This window comes from Prunus dulcis, chromosome 2, assembly GCF_902201215.1.
Source record: "Prunus dulcis chromosome 2, ALMONDv2, whole genome shotgun sequence".
Taxonomy (NCBI): domain Eukaryota; kingdom Viridiplantae; phylum Streptophyta; class Magnoliopsida; order Rosales; family Rosaceae; genus Prunus; species Prunus dulcis.
In genome coordinates this window covers 16,669,015-16,685,616 of record NC_047651.1, presented here as the reverse complement: position 1 = coordinate 16,685,616, position 16,602 = coordinate 16,669,015, and the positions used below count along the sequence as shown (strand labels likewise).

The 16,602-nt window shown below is 39.7% G+C and overlaps 2 protein-coding genes across 4 annotated transcripts; both read right to left on the bottom strand.

Moving 5' to 3' along the window:
* Window positions 1–360: 360 nt before the first annotated feature.
* LOC117617832 (homeobox-leucine zipper protein ANTHOCYANINLESS 2) lies at window positions 361–6,661 on the bottom strand. Of its 3 annotated transcripts, none has more exons than XM_034347405.1 (9): window positions 5,704–6,658; window positions 5,343–5,563; window positions 5,104–5,221; window positions 4,330–5,013; window positions 4,086–4,187; window positions 3,756–3,968; window positions 2,096–2,270; window positions 1,621–1,988; window positions 361–1,164 (listed from the first exon to the last, which is right to left on the bottom strand). In XM_034347405.1, exons 1-9 carry the CDS (start codon window positions 5,899–5,901, stop codon window positions 754–756), a joined length of 2,490 nt encoding a protein of 829 aa, XP_034203296.1. In that variant the 5' UTR covers window positions 5,902–6,658; the 3' UTR covers window positions 361–753. The 3 variants fall into 3 exon arrangements, with proteins under 3 accessions (XP_034203296.1, XP_034203298.1, XP_034203297.1); XM_034347406.1 differs by having other exon boundaries at window positions 377–1,164; window positions 5,343–5,560; window positions 5,704–6,660; XM_034347407.1 differs by lacking the exon at window positions 4,086–4,187 and having other exon boundaries at window positions 5,704–6,661.
* Window positions 6,662–11,745: 5,084 nt separating this feature from the next.
* LOC117617909 (probable methyltransferase PMT13) lies at window positions 11,746–16,390 on the bottom strand. Its single transcript, XM_034347526.1, has 7 exons — window positions 15,300–16,390; window positions 14,264–14,467; window positions 13,977–14,187; window positions 13,623–13,884; window positions 13,005–13,379; window positions 12,426–12,521; window positions 11,746–12,232 (listed from the first exon to the last, which is right to left on the bottom strand). The coding sequence occupies exons 1-7, from the start codon at window positions 15,726–15,728 to the stop codon at window positions 12,010–12,012; spliced, it is 1,800 nt and encodes a 599-aa protein (XP_034203417.1). The 5' UTR covers window positions 15,729–16,390; the 3' UTR covers window positions 11,746–12,009.
* Between the last annotated feature and the right edge of the window lie 212 nt (window positions 16,391–16,602).

Sequence of the window (16,602 nt, the reverse complement as noted above, 5' to 3'; positions counted from 1 at the left end):
CAGGCTTAACTATTTCCCCCCATCCAATTCCAGTCCAATCACACAACGCAGTTAATCCACATTCAGCCTTCCTGTGATGAACGTCGCTTTTCACACAGTACCTGTCACCATTTCCCATTTCATTGACTCTAGCAAATTAACCGACACACCGCCAAAAAATAAATGGAAAAGATAAAAAAATGAGAAGGGTATTTGCATTTGGTAAATACAAGAGAGAATTTTCACTCATTAAACATTGCCAGAGTCATTCTCAAGTCAACCACAAAATAAATAAATAACACAGAAAATGAAATTCACAATAATTTAAATGAAAATTAATAATTATAAAAAGAGACCCTCTCTCTCAATTTTTTCATTCCCTTTTTTTTTTTTTTTTGTCTGCTTCATAATTTACGCTTGTTGCCTCTTAAGCCAAACGCGTTTACTCAAATTTAGGGGTCCTCTGAGTCAATACCCGAACCACCACCAGCCTTTGCCTTGTGCTGCTGCTGCTGTTGACAACACCACTCTCACACACGTGCGGTTCGTTCTTGACTCAACACCCCCACCGCATTACTCTTCATACCCACCACTCAGAGTCTTCAGCTTACTCTCTCACTCACACACAATCACCTAAAATAACTACAACCACCGCCACCACCACCTTCATGCACATGCACAACACGACGTCAATATTGTCAACAAAAAGAGAAAAAAAAGAAGCTACGGTGAGGTTGGATCACGTGACCCACACAATAGGACCCGATCAGATAATCAGCTTTCACAATGTAGGGCGGCCTTGATCTTCTGGACAGTGCACGAGATGAGGTTGTTGACGGTCTCCACCGACTCCACCGTCAGCTTGGCTGAGGGCAGGCTGTTCACCAGGATCTGAAACGTCATTGTCAGTAGGGACCCACTCACTCTATGCGTGGCGTCCTCGCCTCCTCCTCCATTGCTGCTTCCGTGACCGCCACCTTTGACGGTCATAGGCCCACGCGAGCCTGGCCCATCCGGGACAATCGCAAACCCGGACGGGAGGAGCGCCACGTAGGCGGAATCCCCGCCGTTCATGACAACGTGCATGGCCGGAATGTCAACAGGCGCGTATACCACAAGGCCTCCCGCAGAGTCTATGCATGTCTCTTGCAAGATCAGCATGCTGCTTTGGTTTGCGTTCATTGCCTGCATCACCGCAAACATGACCCTCAGTTTCCCCATATTTACACCGCATGCCATTCCATAATTCTAAAAGTCAAACCCCTGACCTCACCACCAGTTTGTTTTTATTATTTGTTTTTTTCTCTTTTCTGATTGAATGAAAAAAATATATATAAAAAGTTAAAGGTGAGAAAGTAACAACTCAAGGAAGTTGACAAGCGTCCTTGAATTTTGACTTTTTTTGGAGATTACCGAAACAAACACTGTCCCTAATGTCTGCACCCTCTGCACCCCAAAACCGTCCCTATGGATACTTCCAAATTCCAAACTTGTCCTTTCTACATTCACCTTTTTCACCCCCTCCCACACAACGACACACTAATTTGAAACTTATCCGCCACCAAGGACACATTCGTCATTATAAAATAAACAATAAAACAATGAAAAAATTATGACGAGAGACAGAGGAAGAAACAGTACTCTGGCGCGAAGGAGGGAGACGCAGTTGCCTGGATCCTGGCCCTTGGCGATGTGGGCCATCTCCTGCATGGGCCCACCGTTGGAGAGTATGTCCCACTCGCTCCTGAGTCGTTCGTCACGCAGGAAATCAAAGAGCCTCTGTGGGGAGACGGGCAGCCAGACTGAAGTGGCAGCGCTGAGCACGATCCCGGGCGGCTCGCCCGGGTCGTCGAGGCTCTCCCTGGTCATGACCCGGACGTCCTCGTCCACGTTCCGCGCGTTCAGCTTGTTCCATTTGTGCACTGTGGACGCACACACGCCAGCACAGAAGTTGTCCGTCATCCGCTGCGCCAGCTTCAGCATGCTCCTCCGCCCGCTCGCCGTGATCGCTAGTATAAAAAATACACCACCAAATTTTACATACATTTGAAGCAGGTACATTGTTTGTATGGGAATGGATACTCAAGAAATTTCAAATGATCGAGTGATCACGTACCAGTGTGGTCGCGGGTGGAAACGGAGGAGGACATGAGAATGGCGAGGCACTCGCATTGGCGTTGGAGGGTAGCGACCCACCGTTGCGCGCCGAAGCCCATGCCGGAGCTCAGCATGGGTCGGTAGAGCTGGTGGACTTGGCTCTCATCGTACTCTGCATGCTCAACCCATGTAACCTGCAAAATGTTAAATCATGTCATCACGATTACTTGGTAAGATGTTACATTACTAATTAGGCTTAGATTAACATAATCATTCACATATAAACAGTGTGGTATGACAAGGCACAGTTGCACCCACCTAACAAAAGAAGCAAAATTGTGGTGATTTAATTACAAAGCAATAATAGTTTATAGACAAAGGTAGGCTGAAGCCAGCTAACCAAAATTTAAGTTTTTTTTTTTTTCCGTAGTTGTTGAAGTAGCCTCTGTGGGGCCAGTGACACATGTCACATATGGTAACCATCTCTAAAATCTAATGGAAGAAATAGAAAATTAACAATAATAATGAGAGACATGGAAATCACACTGCCATCGAGCAAAAAGAGTAAAATATTTGGGTGTAGATAAAGTTGCGCAACATTTAAAGGAGAGCATAGGGTGGCATCGAGATTTGGAAATGGTGGTCTACATCAATTATTTATATATACAGCCTAGACCTAGAGAGAGAGAGAGAGAGAGAGAGAGAGAGAGAGAGAGAGACAAAATTAGGCAGTCTTGGAGTTTGACAACAAGGTCTTCTTCGATAATACAAGGCAGCAAGCATCAAAGATTGGAATAGAAACATCAAGGGCAAGGAATAGTTTATTAAATTTGACCCGAGTTGAAGATTACAAGGCAGTTTGGGGTTATGGAGGATATGAAATTAATGTGTTCAAGGTACAGAAATCTGGGGTTTAGAGGCTTCCGATAATAAACTATTGGGTTAAGGGTTTAGGGTTTTAGGGTTTGAAGATTAGTATATGATTTGGAGAGACCAGATGATAAGATTTGAGGAAGGTTCCGATTCTTTGAGAGACATAAAATATTGGGTTGGTAAGGCCAATCTAAGCAATGGGACAGTGTGGTGATGTAGTGAGTAATCACTAGACTAGACAAATAAAGTTCTTTGATGCATGAGCTCTTTTAATTAATTAATTAATTAATAATTAAGTGGTGGCTTGGGGAATGTAAATAATGCTAAAAACTATATATGCTAAGTAGAAAGAAACTCAAAGATATTGACTTGGGGTTTTTTGGCTCCCACTTAAATGTTCTCAACTAAGCTCCAATGTTGCAGTTACTTCAACAGACTCATTAAAGGCCAAAGGGGAAGAACACCCACTTGGGATAGCACAATAAATGTTAAAGCAAACAAATATGAACCATGTAACTGAAGCTGTACTTGCCTTCGGGGACAATGCATTCCAGATAAGCATTTTGAATTCAAACAAATAAATTAAAGCTTTATTTCGACTGTTATCTGCGTTGTGTTACAGTCAGTTGCTCATATTATCTGAGTTGTGTTACGGTCAGTTGCTCATACGCAAGTCAGTAATTCCTAAGTTAGATAAATATGTTTTTGATTTTACCAGAAGAGAAAATCATTTAACTCTCAAGGCATATATATGTAAAGAACCAAATAAGCTATGATAGACTTGAATGGAAAGTGGTATAACTTACCTTAGAGTACCCATTAGGCATATCTTGAACAACACAACCAGAAGGGAGCCTCCTGCAGTTCATAAATGTAGGTGCACCGGAGGTGTCACGGATGGTGTCGACCGACACATCGACCACAGCCCACACGCCCTCTGCGTGCTGCTTGCAGAAGCGGAGGAAATGTACCTCACGAACCGGAACCAAAGGGGATAGTACTTGTAGCTCAGCATGCATCTGAAATTTGATTATTACCCAAAAAAAAAAAAAAATTTAAAATGCTTTAAGTGACACAAAAATGGGCAAGTACATATATTTTCATTTTATTTCTCTTTAGGACTTTCAAGTACTTACCAGTTGAAGTGCACCATTTCTAGTTCCTCCCATTCCACTAGAAATGACATCAGTGGTCGAGGTTCTAGCAACCAAACAAGGAAACATCTCCAACCACCGATTCTGTTTCGAGCAAAATGAGATTTGATTTTGAACATAAAATAAGCAAAAAAAATATTTGGACAAGCATTGAAAACCAAAAAATACACACAAAGGCCAAAATCTCAAATGGCATCAAATTTCAATACAAAGTATTTGCTCTTACCGATTCCATCAAAGTCTCAACAAGGGCCAAGCTGTTGATAATGACCATGCCAGTCTCCCTAGAAGCCTCGGTAACAAAACCATTTGGCTTCAACCCAATGCAAGGAGTGAAACTTCTCATGTATTCTTCATGGTTCAAAACCTCTCTTCCACCCTCCAAGCTCCTCAGCCAAAGTGGCTCATCTGTCTGAGCCAGCTTCACCAACTCATCCATGGCAGCCAAGGCAAGCTCTAGAAACATCGATCTCTCCATCGACCGGTCCAGGCCGGTCACACTAGGCCTAGAGTGAGGCACAACTGACATGGCGCTCCCAATCCCACCTCCAAAATCAGGCCCCACTGGCATTGATGTAGCCACAGAGCTCAACCCACCAAAGCCATTGCTCCCAACTCCGAGCTCCAAGGTTGAGCTCGGTAGTGGAGGCCCCATTGATGTGGCCAGGGACGAAATGGGGCGGCCTAGAAACTTCCCAGCGAGGGCACAAACTCGATCCAACTCGTCCTTCAATCGGGCATTTTCGATCCTGAGGTGTTGCTCTTCGAGTGATATCTCTCCTATAATTGCAGGACCACCACAGTTTGAGCAAATTGGGTTCCTCATTGCGTCCCGAATCGACATGTTCTCCGCTCGAAGTTTGTCATTCTCTTGCCTCAGCAGTGAGTTCTCATGGCGTTCCAGTTGAGTCTAATAAGTCCCAAAACGACCAAAACTCCATCAACCCTCAAGAAAAGAAGAGAAATGGAAACTAAAAAATGTCTGTGTAGAGCAATTTACCTTCATCTGGGTTCGGCGATTTTGGAACCAGAATTTGACTTGTCTGGTCTCCAAGCAAAGCCTTCTGCTGAGCTCCAATCTTTGCTTCTCATCAGGATGAGGACACTCCTTGAACAGCCTAAAACCAAACCCAAATGATTAAAAAAAAAAACACACAAATTAACAACCAAACACTGAAAAAGTGAATAATTTTATTCAAAAACAGTAAAATAAAATATGGGATTTTTATTATATCATACGCTTCAAGTTCTTGGATTTGCTGCGGGGTGTGTCGGTGGTATCGTTTTTTCTTACGAGGATTGGTATTATCAGCAGCATCTTGATCGTCCCCAGAACCACCATCCATATTATCACTCCCAGATCTGCTCTCGTGCTCTTCCTCTCGGCTCCTCCTCCCAACGTTGGTCTCAAAATTCTCAGCCATTCTCGTCACATCGCCTTGCCCATCCGCATTTGTCTGCTGATAGCACAGTAATTTTTTTAAAACAAAACCAAAAAATAACAAAAACCCAGATCAGTTTCAAGACCATACTTTCAGAAACAAAAGAGAGAGAGAGAGAGAGAGAGAGAGAGAGAGAGAGATAAAGATGAGAGCTTTACAAGGGCGAGTGAGAGTCCTGGAGAGTTGAACATGGACTTAGTGAGAGACTGAGTTACAAGACGTGGCTGAGCAAGTGCACTGGAGGGCATATTGTTGCTGTGGGTGCTGCTTGAAGTGTTGTTGTAAGAGATATCAGCCACAATTCTTGCACCGCCACCACTGCCGGTACTGTTGTCAAGAAAACCCCCAAAACTCATCAAAAAGAAAAAGCCCAACTCTCTTTTCTTTGCTTGCTTCTTCTTAACGCCTCCTAACACACCAGATTCTCCTCCTATTTCTTTACAAATTTACACCCACTTCGCTTAATGACCACGTAATTTGCTCTCTCCACATAAAATGAGAAGAAAAAATATAAATATTTGGACAGAAAAAATGATCTCTTTTTTGTACGAGAAAGAAAAAGCACAGAGAGGCAGAGGAGACAGACGGTTCAGAGTTAACCCAAATGTCTCCAACTCCCTCTCTAGCGAAGGAAATGTTTTAAGGGGTTCTTTTGGAGAGAAAGAAAGAGAAAGAAGGCAAGCAAACCCTTTTTTGGTACACTCCAGCTGCTTAGCTCTTCGTTCTCTATCCCTCTCTCTCTCTCTCTTCCTTGATTTTTTCTCTCTAACTCGCCTAAACAGCTAAAAGCACCAGAAGAGGCCTAAATGACTACTGTTTGGTTTGGAGGAAAACCAAATAAGGGCAACCCTAGTTTGTTGGGTGAGTGATATCTCTGGTTCACTGCATGCTTGACTCCACTCTAAAAAGGCTTGAGAGAGTTGAGAAAAATAAAAAAATGAGAGAGAGGAAAAGGCTTTTCATTTTCCAAGATTTGCACAGAGAAAAGCAAAAAAAAGCAGGTGAGAGAAATAGTAAGAGAGAGAGAGAGGGAGAGAGGTGAAGATAAAACGCACTATGTGGACTCTTCGAAGCCTTACAAATACAAAGCTCCAAAAAGGGCCGGTTGACTCACTCACTCTCTCTGAAAGTCTGTGAAGACAGTGAAAAAATTGTAACCTTTTCACACCTTTTTCTTCTGGAGTTTCAGATCTATGACACTCTTTTTATTTCTCTCTCCTTTTTTTTTCAACTTGGTACTGGTAATGGGGTTTTTTTGTACCTGAAGTTTATCTTTGCTTTTGCTAGAGGTCTGAATTTTCCACCAAAGATCTAGATTTGCAGAATTTAACTTTCTTACTGTCCCTTCTTCAGACAATGTAAATATGACAGTTCCTTAAATACATTATAATAGTTTCATTTGATATGGTATGTAATTTTGGTAAAAGTAAACATGGTATGTAATTTTGGTAAAAGTAAACATGGTATGCAATTAAATTGGACAATTAAGAAATCCAATATTAATACTAAATATGGAAAAATATCCTCACAATTCAGTCCATTTCAGATTTAGTCTTATCTAAAATAACAATTCAGTCCACAGTTCCTAAAAGAGGCCTAATTAGCTTTCATGCTCAGAAAAATGTACTTTACAGTTGGTCACATCATGAATTTTGAGCACGCGGTGGAACGTTTAGGTTATTTAGGTCGTTCGGTCGAATCTAATTATTCCTTATTAGCAGTTAATGTGAGTCATTGAAAATAAGTTTCCCGCCAAAAATTACTCTTTTGTGTTTAAAAACTTATGCATAGCTAAGAAATACAATTGTCGGGTAATGAGTAATGAATGAAGGAAAATCTTTTCGAATGTTTTATTGGGTGAAAATTAATAACTGAATAAGGAAATCCAATTAACAAACTCTTTTGATTCATTTTTTTCTTAAATGTTTCGACTAGAGTACTTACTCAGATGAAGAGCTTTTTCGGGTTTCGGCTAGGGCACTATGTGGTACTTAAATGTTTTATGCATTCATGTGGGTGAATCCAAACACGACATGATTATAAAACAGTGGGATTATGATTAACTAGCTCTACATGAAGCTAACCAGATGTTAAATCATTGGCAAAGAAATAACACGAACCGCCGCCCTTGTTAGCCATGGCAAATCATAGCTAACCATGGTGGTAGGTCTTAATTTTGCTTAATAATGTAAAGAATTTCTGATTAACATTAATCTCAAGGTTTAAAGTAAGTTTCCATTTCCTCAGTCTTTTTGTTTTTTTGTTTTTTCCTTGTCTTAAGTTTCTTCGTGTAGAGAGTTACTATCGTTATTCTTTATCTCTTTCTCCCTTCAAATGCCAGTTCCACTTTCTTTTGGAGGGCAAATAAAATTCTAGTTGTCTTCTCTGTGCGTCTCTTTCTCCTTAAATACTTTTCTTTATGGGGTTTGGTCACCTTATAATTACACTAATATTTCTCAATCACAGTCGTTGTTATATTTTGAAGCCCTCATTCCTCACAAACCATTTTTACAAATAAACCCATTTACCTCCACAATCCACAAACAACTACTAGTCAAGAAAGAAGAATATCCCACAAGCACCATTTCAAGGATGCAGTTGTGAACCATTTTTTTCTCCAACTGAAACTTCAATGTCTGAAACATTAATTCATTGACTTGTTCCTCACTTGCCATAATAATTATTTGACAAACAAACTTGGGGTCTCCACCTATTTGTTGCACCTTGCATGTGATGATTTTTTATTTTTATTTTTGCATGGTTTTTGTAGAAAAATATATAATCACAATACCCTTTTAACCCCTCTCTCTATTTCATATCTTACTCATTTTCACAATAAAAACAAATAAAATTTGACTAATTCATTCACAACGAATTTGACCAATTCATTCACAACGAATTTGACCAAGACTTGATTTGTGGGTAGCAAAGGAGACACATGATGTCTAAAAAGACTTGGTCTAAGAGGTTTCATTTATGGGTCTTGTGGAGATCTCCCAGCTATAACTAATTACATTGAACTCCATTGGTATTTTTGGATGTTGCCCTACAACATATAGTTGGTTTCTTTGATTATGCTGAGATTGTGCCCATCTCCTTAGATCATGCTTGGTCTTTCTAGATTCTGATTGTTTGATGTTCGCTTTCTTTTTCCTGCATTTATGAATACAATTATCGTCTCTCTCAAAAGCACAAGCGAGGTATATGATATTTGCCTTTTTTCTTTTATTTTCACCCCAAGACTTTAATAACAACAGAAAAAAAAAGAAAAAAAAAAAGGATGAGTTTGATTGTAAATGAATATCATCTGTTGTGAGTAAAAGAATTGTGTTAGCCATTAATAATATTGTTTATGTGATGTATTATACGGTTGAATTACTATTTGATATTTAAGCCTCATAATTGATGCGAGTTTAAATATATGCTTCAAACCTTTTGGAGATTAATGACCAACAATTCTTAAACACACCCAAAAATAAAAAAACAAAAAAAAAACACAGAGAGAGAGAGAGAAAGAAGAAAAAATAAAAAGTTATTTCACCTCCCATGCCGTGTCCATGAATTGCTCAAAAGTTCTTCACATTTCAACTGTATATATTTGGGAGTTAGATAATCACATCCGTTAAAATAAAACTCCTATTTATTTAATTGCCATAATTGATAAAAGAAAATAAAAAGTAGGTGTATGACACATCACTTTCTTTATGAAAAAAATGAGCAAAAAGGTTTGAACAAATGTTGCCAACCAAACATCCTCATGATATATTTTCCCAAGTAGTTTTTGAGAAACAATTATAAAAGGTATTTTACAGACAGAAAAAATGAAAAGAAAACCTTTCTGTGATTTTTTGAGGTTGTTTGATTGCAGGAAAATATGTGGCAGAAGTAATGGACACGCAGTTAACTATTTATTGGTTGGTTTTCAATGATCTTCTTGTTTGAAAACCAAGAGAGATGAATGAGGGTCCTTTTTTGAGGATGCTCTCAAATGGTCTTTGTTGCTTAATAGATATAACAAAAAAATGAGTAGATTTACAGCTCAACGGTTGAAAATTATTCACTCTATAATGTTGACATGTACTGTATCTATGCAGTACAATTTTGAATCTCAATTATAGGCCTGTTGAACCCTGGTTGAAAAATCACATTCATGTTGAGCCATGTTGCTCTCATCTATATACTTGTCATGGATTTAGCTCTGTGTAAAAAGGCATGCACAGCACATGCAATGTTTTGCTGACAGACAAAACTTATATATGCACAGCCCATATACACACACACATACATATGTATATATGTATATGCCCAATCCAGGATCAATCATTTCACTTTTCTTTCTAAATTCCCTTTCAGCAATCCAAAAGTGCACGCATTTCATCTTCTGACTTGTTTGGATCAATTAATAATGGATGTTGAACTTGAGACGCCTTCTTAATCATGCATCACTTACTTTGACTGAGCGCTTGCTTGTTATAAAAATTAGCGCAATCTGTCAACTTCTGGTAAGTAATGTGGTCTCTTCTCCTTTGCAGCATGTAATCTCATTGTGAATTGTGATACAACTTTGACCTTCCTTAATTCTTCAAGGTGTGAAAGGAAAGCAACAAGGATGGGATAATAGAGTAGCAAAAACTAGGTTTACAGAAAGTCAATAATAGTATTTGACTGTATATTTGATGCTGCCAACTACGCTACAGACAAGCAACCCTTTACAAATTTCATGTACCCTTTGATCATTTTTCTTGGTTCCCTCTCCTCATATGAACACAAGGCAAAGCATAACTCTGACTTTGTTGTTCAGCCTCCCAGCCAGTTAACAGTAGTCAGACCATAATAGACTGTTAATTGTGATGTCCACATGATCATTTTTACAGTACTTTAAGTGTTTAATTTTTGTTTCCTTCTGAAAATTGAAAGGGCTATATGTGTATGTGAAAGTGGTGAAAATCTATGAGAAAACTCATATAAATGCTATCAAAACGGTAATAATTTTTTTTTTTTTCCTGAAAACATTAATAAAATTTATTGTTGATCCATTCTAATTGCAAATCATTGTCTTCACATGTCATAGTTATTAAATAAGAGAAATGTTACGATCAATAGTCTATGCGAGAGTAGATGATTTCTGATTGTAAATGCATGTGAGTTTCATATTAGTAGTTAGAAATCAATCATGTATACACATACGACTAAACTAGAGCGTCTAGAAGTGTTTTGCGGTACCACTTTGAAATAAAATAAACCAATTCATTGATTTTATTTTGACCCCAAATTATTCCTCATTGTAACAAAAAATAACTGCTTCCTCTCCTACTTATTCCTCAAGCATTCATTTTATGCACTTCCTTTCACACCTGGCCTTGAAAAAAACCCAATTGGAGCAGTTCAAGTACTGATTGGGTGAGAGTTCGAAGATGAATTTTCTTAGTTTTGAAGCATCACCACCTTCTTAATTATCAAAAGTCTTTTCTGCAATTTATTGGTTTTGATGGGGTCCATCAGTGGGGGAAGATGCCCCCAAAGTAAAAGCAGAAATAAAATCCTGGGTGTTGTCAGTTGTAGCTATCATCTGAAGGAAACAGCCCAACTCTGAGCTTGCGTTCTGCATTTACTTTGCATCTATCTAATCTACTACCGCCTATCTAATCTATCTGGGCCTCCTACTCTTTCTTTTCTCTCTCTTTCTCACCATTCAATGAAAGGACCCAATGGGAATGGAATGAATACTTAGACGCCGGTTGGGAGTTTGGCACCAACTCATCTACTTGCATAGTTACTCTCCCACATGTCAAGGAAAAATGAATTTCCTTTGTTTGGATGGCAAGAAAAGTCATAAGAAAAAGGAAAGGAAAGTTTTTTATTTACCATTTTTTACCCTTTAGCTCATTTCAAGAAAATATCTTACTGATTGTATCCATTATATTTATCAACACTCAAATTCTTCTCATACCCTCTGAGAATCTTAAAAATCTTAATTCTGCACTCTCACAGAAAAATCCTTCAGTTTGCTCACAAGGGTTATAATTCCCGACATACCCTTCGGTATAAAACAATCAGTAGAATGTGATGACATCTTGACTTTGGGAGCAATTGTCATTTTCATTAGCACACTGTGTGAACAGGGCATGAACACTGAATCTATCAAACGATCTGCCACCATTTTCTCCCCTTAAAACAACAATGTTTTGAGGACAAATGCAATAATGCAAAGCATCATCAAATTGATGGGCAATAAATAATATCAAATTACATTATCCTTGGAAACTTAACATATGATTGCCACCTCCTTTTTTTTTGGTTCCTTTCTTCTGTTTTTTCTTCTTTTTTGGGTGTAATCTAACAAAAAAGCTGCATGTCTTCCCATCTTTCAAGCCCTCCCTATTCTAACCCTATTATCTCCTTACATAATAGGGAGTGGTGGATAAGAAAGAAACTACATCCATGCATGGAGATGAACCTTCACATCAGTTGGATGCTGAAGGCAAAGTCCAAAACGTTTTCGTTGCAACAAGAATTTTCTCTCTCCCGTGTGACTCTGGTTCTTTCTCATGTATGCTAGCAGTCCACCTTACGGCATGGGCTATGCGAGCTACTTTTTCTATTACTTCAGGGGAGTCTCTAACCAGAACTGTTCCTTCAGGACGCAACATTCGATCCATCTCCACCATCAAATCCACAAGGTTACAGCTGCAGAAAAATCAAGAAACGTGAGCATAGGTTGTTTAAGAACAATCATGCCCTTCATCAAGTATCTTGCCAAATATATGAAAATGTCACTTTAGGATTACACTGAAACATGTGCAACGGTTTAATACTGCTGTAAGAATGTAGGAATCGGTTGATTCAAGAAACAGAATAGGAACTAGAACTGTAGAAGTACCTGTTCTTGGTGGAACCTGGATGCTTTATGAGGGATTCAATTCCAGTTACATGGATGAAGTCATAAGAACGAGGGTACGTTGAGAAAGGCTCACACCTGAGACCATCAAGAAAAAATATTAGCTCATCAGTAGAAGTTCCATAATACTATCACAATTCCAGAGCACTGCATAACATGATCAGGTTCACTGGTTTCTAAAACGTAACCCAATTGAAAAATAATAATATTAGAAAGATTTGCGGATATAGTACTAAAGCAGGCGTAAGAGCACGATAGCGTAAAAAGTGCACTCTTCGCAGCAGCTTGAACTATAAACCTTTTTATTGTGCCATCAACTGGTTCCCAATGGTTACTGGGAGCAATGTTACTTAAGTGCGTGGCATTAAAATATACACAATGGGACCTGAAAGATGCATACTCCCACCCGAGAATTCAACACCACATTTAATCCTTGATTGACACAGCATATTTCAGAAGATAAAAATGTGACTTGACTTGGACTGGGAACAAAGCTTAGGTTGGCTCCATCAAAGGACTTATGTGTGGAACACATTGGAGGAAAAATAATACAACACTCACCAGTCATGGTATACTCCAATAAGACCTCTGTCAAAGATTACGGAAAGAGTTGAGGGCTTGCGGGCAGGAACAACATTCATCACCCACACAGCGTCAGATTTTAGTGCAGCTGCAAAACCTCCAAAAAATGCATTCATGTCCATGACATTGCGTACAGCTGGAGTTCCAAGCTTCAGGTTTAGGGAGTTCTTATAGTAAGCAACTCTTCTCGCCCAACGTCGCGTGTCAGCCTCAAACACATCGATGCCATTTCTCATGAGTGTGGCCCTTGCAGGAGCTTTTGTCAGCCTCTCTGGCCACTTTGAAATCATCCCAACAGCATATTCTCCCTTGACAGAAGATGTCCTACTCATACATTTCTTTAAATTGTAATACCTGCATAACAATTGAGTTTATTGGTACCAATTCCATAAATTCTTTGAATATGACCTTTGATAATAAAATTTTGTGTCCAACATGCTGCAATGGTTAGACGGCAAGAGTTTGTACTTTAATTTTTTCCGGACTAATAAAAGGACATAGCTATGGAAAACAATCACTTCATACCAATATAAAGGTTCCATTTGGGGGAAGGGGAAGAAAAACTAAGAAACTAAGAATGGATTCTGAGGCGGTTACCATGCATCACTTGGGTCATCTGATTCATCACACAATTCAAGGCCAAATTCATTTTGGTTTGGAAGGCATGAATCTCCAGCAGGCTTTTTCCAGACAGCTGTGTTTCCATCCACAGCAATCAGCTCATAACACAATGCTCTTGCAACACCCTGGAGATCCGCCCATTCCTTGTCTTGATTAGTCCACTGCACAGGAGGACCGGAGATTACTAGGTATCCTCCTGGGCGAAGTAAACGATCCACTTCAAGGAAATATGTGGCATCTGCACAATTCCAGATTCCTTTATGATAAGAGCAAGTAGCAGGGGTAGAAAAACTGTAACAACATGCGAGGTTACAGGTGACAAGAACTCACTATAGGCAGTAAAAGGGATCAAACATCGAGAGCAGTGCACCAAATCAAATGAGAAAGCAGGAAATGGAAGCCTGCGTGTGCCAAGCATGGCAACAAATGCTGGAATTCCTCTTTCCAATGCAAATTGTATCTGTGACTTGTGGGAATCTCTTGGAGCAAATGACATCGCCAAAATGTCTTTGGACAGAAGATACCCCCCAAAACTGGCAACCTGTATAGCATCAAAAATTTGTGAAATTCGAAAAGAAAACTAGTACGGTCTCAAGAAAAAGGAACATTGCTCTTACCCCACAACCCATATCAAGAGCAGTTCGCAGGACGCCATCACTGATAGGGATGTACTGTCCAAGTTTTTCAATATATTGTATAGCTCCATCTGGAAACATGGTGCCACCACCAGGGAAAATGAAGTGTGGGCCTTCCAGTTTCATCCACCCCTGATGACCTTTCCTGTCTGCGATTTTGTTGTGTGGCATGTTGCTGTGCCATATCTATACACAGATTACAGTACTTTAAGACACGTTAAAAATGAACCATGGGGTGGTGCTTTATGACTTTGATATAGAACATCAAATGAAACTCATTCTATCTCTGATTACAAAATGCTGGGCAAATATTCCAAAACAAGAAGAGGACTAGAAAGACAATCAAATTTTGAGCCATCAGTAATTATAAAAGAAAAGGCCCCTAATAAGCAGTCTAGATTTCACTTATTTAGTTAGCTGTTTACAGTTATTTCTGGCCCATCAAATCCTATACGGATCTTAAATTCAAAATTCAAGAACATAAAACCAAAAATGAGTAACACAAGGCTGTCAAAGGTTCTTGAGCAGCTGTGGTAGCCAGGGAGAGAATGAAGAGTGTGCTAGCAGGAGAAAAGTACAGCACTAACATTTATCAACAAGCTACTACAATCTCTTTTTCTTTTTGGCCTGAACAAGTAGCTAAAAGTAGCATGTCGAGATTTGTATATTTCTAATACATTACAAAGTTCCTTAACTACAATGCACAGATCCTCCTATTCAATAATTCTATTTGTACTACACAACTTTATATTTTGAGGCTTGCATTCTTGTTCCCAGTATAACAGTCGTGCATAGAAAAATTTAACAAACAAGCTCGATTGCAAACATCAAAAGCTTAAACTTGCTATACCACCAACACCATTAATCTCGGATAAACCACCTCTCATTCATAGATCCTCAAACATTCACCAAAAAGCTCAGTCATAAAAGAGCCTCAAATGCTAATTCAAAGACAAAATATGCAATTAACCCAAAAAAGCAAAATGAAGAATTGAAATGAACCCAAAACCACACACACCTTGTGCAAGCTGTCGGGCCACTGAACCGGAATCTTGTAGCCATTGGGAGGTGGGATCAAGCAGAGAGGGGTCTCCTCAGGCAGAGGGCAATGCCTCTCTCTGTAAAAGTTCATCTCTCGACTTAATTGGCTGTTGCGCCTGGGGTCCTCGCACGGCATGTGGTCGACCGCATCGACCGGGCATGCCTCAATGGGCTGCTGGTGCTGCCCGAGCTCCACCAACGCCACTAAACGGTGTCGTTGCCTCGGATCGGCATTGGTCGATAAGAGAAGAGCCTGGCGACCCGAGGCAGCGAGCGAGTCACCCAAGGGAGTGAAGACTAGGAGGAAGAAGACAATCACTATGCCGAAGAAGGCCGCTGAGACAAGGTCCAAGAGGCGCCATTGCCTCGGGCTCCGCTTCGATGCGGGCAGGTTCAGGTGACCCATTTGGGCTCGGATCAAGTGGGAGTCGGATCCGATCAAATCGGCATTCGGGTCGGGAGAAATGGATGGACTTGGCTTCTGGGTTTTGAAAAAGACGGGATTTTGAGTTGTTTTGGGCAGAGATTAGATTGGTGGGCTGTTAGGGTTTACGTGTTTGGAGGTGTGTGTGTGTGTGAGAGAGAGAGAGAGAGAGAGAGAGAGAGAGAGCGGTGGAGGAGTGTGGGACTGTAGACGATGAAGATTGAGTCTAGAGAGCTCTTCTTCTCTGTTGCTTACTGGTGGCTCTCCATTTTAATTTAATTTTTTAAACCAATAAATCTAGTAATACTAATATATTATAGAGATGAGAAATTATTCCTTTCTTTGATAGATTTCCTTTCTCTTTTTTTTATTGTTGAATAAAAATGGGGGGGCTACAATTACAGATGTGGTGAGGAAAATTTGGGTGAAATCTATTTGGGTTGAAGCCTTGAAAGCCTTGAACTTGAACTTGAAGTAAGTACAGCATGTGATGGACAGCTGTGAGGAAGGTGATGGGCAAATTTCAGGAGGTCACAAAAATTATAATATCCAGGAGTTGTCTGCTTCCCGATATTGAATAGAAAAGTTTTTGAGAGTAATTATTAAAACTGTATATATAATTTGAGGGGAACAAGATGGGAATTAAAATTTTCAGGCCAAAAAAGAAAAGAAAAGGATGGGTATTAATTTCAGCCAACATGTGCTTTTTTAATAACAAGTATAGACTAGCAAGTCAAGCAGCAGGTCAGCCTAAGTTGAACTTTGTAATCCTTAATCTCTTTCACAAGAAGAAAATAATTTATTATTAATGGCATCCAGGACAGGGTTTTTATTTTTGTGCTTACAATTATGAGGT

Excerpts from the sequence above, each read along its gene's own strand:
- LOC117617832 (XM_034347405.1), bottom strand. The coding sequence starts at position 5,901 with ATGAGTTTTGGGGGTTTTCTTGACAACAGTACCGGCAGTGGTGGCGGT. Across the intron at positions 5,014-5,103 it reads ATCGCCGAACCCAGATGAAG|ACTCAACTGGAACGCCATGA; the intron begins GTAAATTGCTCT and ends GGGACTTATTAG. Across the intron at positions 4,188-4,329 it reads TTGAGACTTTGATGGAATCG|AATCGGTGGTTGGAGATGTT; the intron begins GTAAGAGCAAAT and ends TGCTCGAAACAG.
- LOC117617909 (XM_034347526.1), bottom strand. The coding sequence starts at position 15,728 with ATGGGTCACCTGAACCTGCCCGCATCGAAGCGGAGCCCGAGGCAATGG. Across the intron at positions 13,885-13,976 it reads GATCCCTTTTACTGCCTATA|ATGCCACATATTTCCTTGAA; the intron begins GTGAGTTCTTGT and ends GGAATTGTGCAG. Across the intron at positions 13,380-13,622 it reads GATGACCCAAGTGATGCATG|GTATTACAATTTAAAGAAAT; the intron begins GTAACCGCCTCA and ends ATTGTTATGCAG.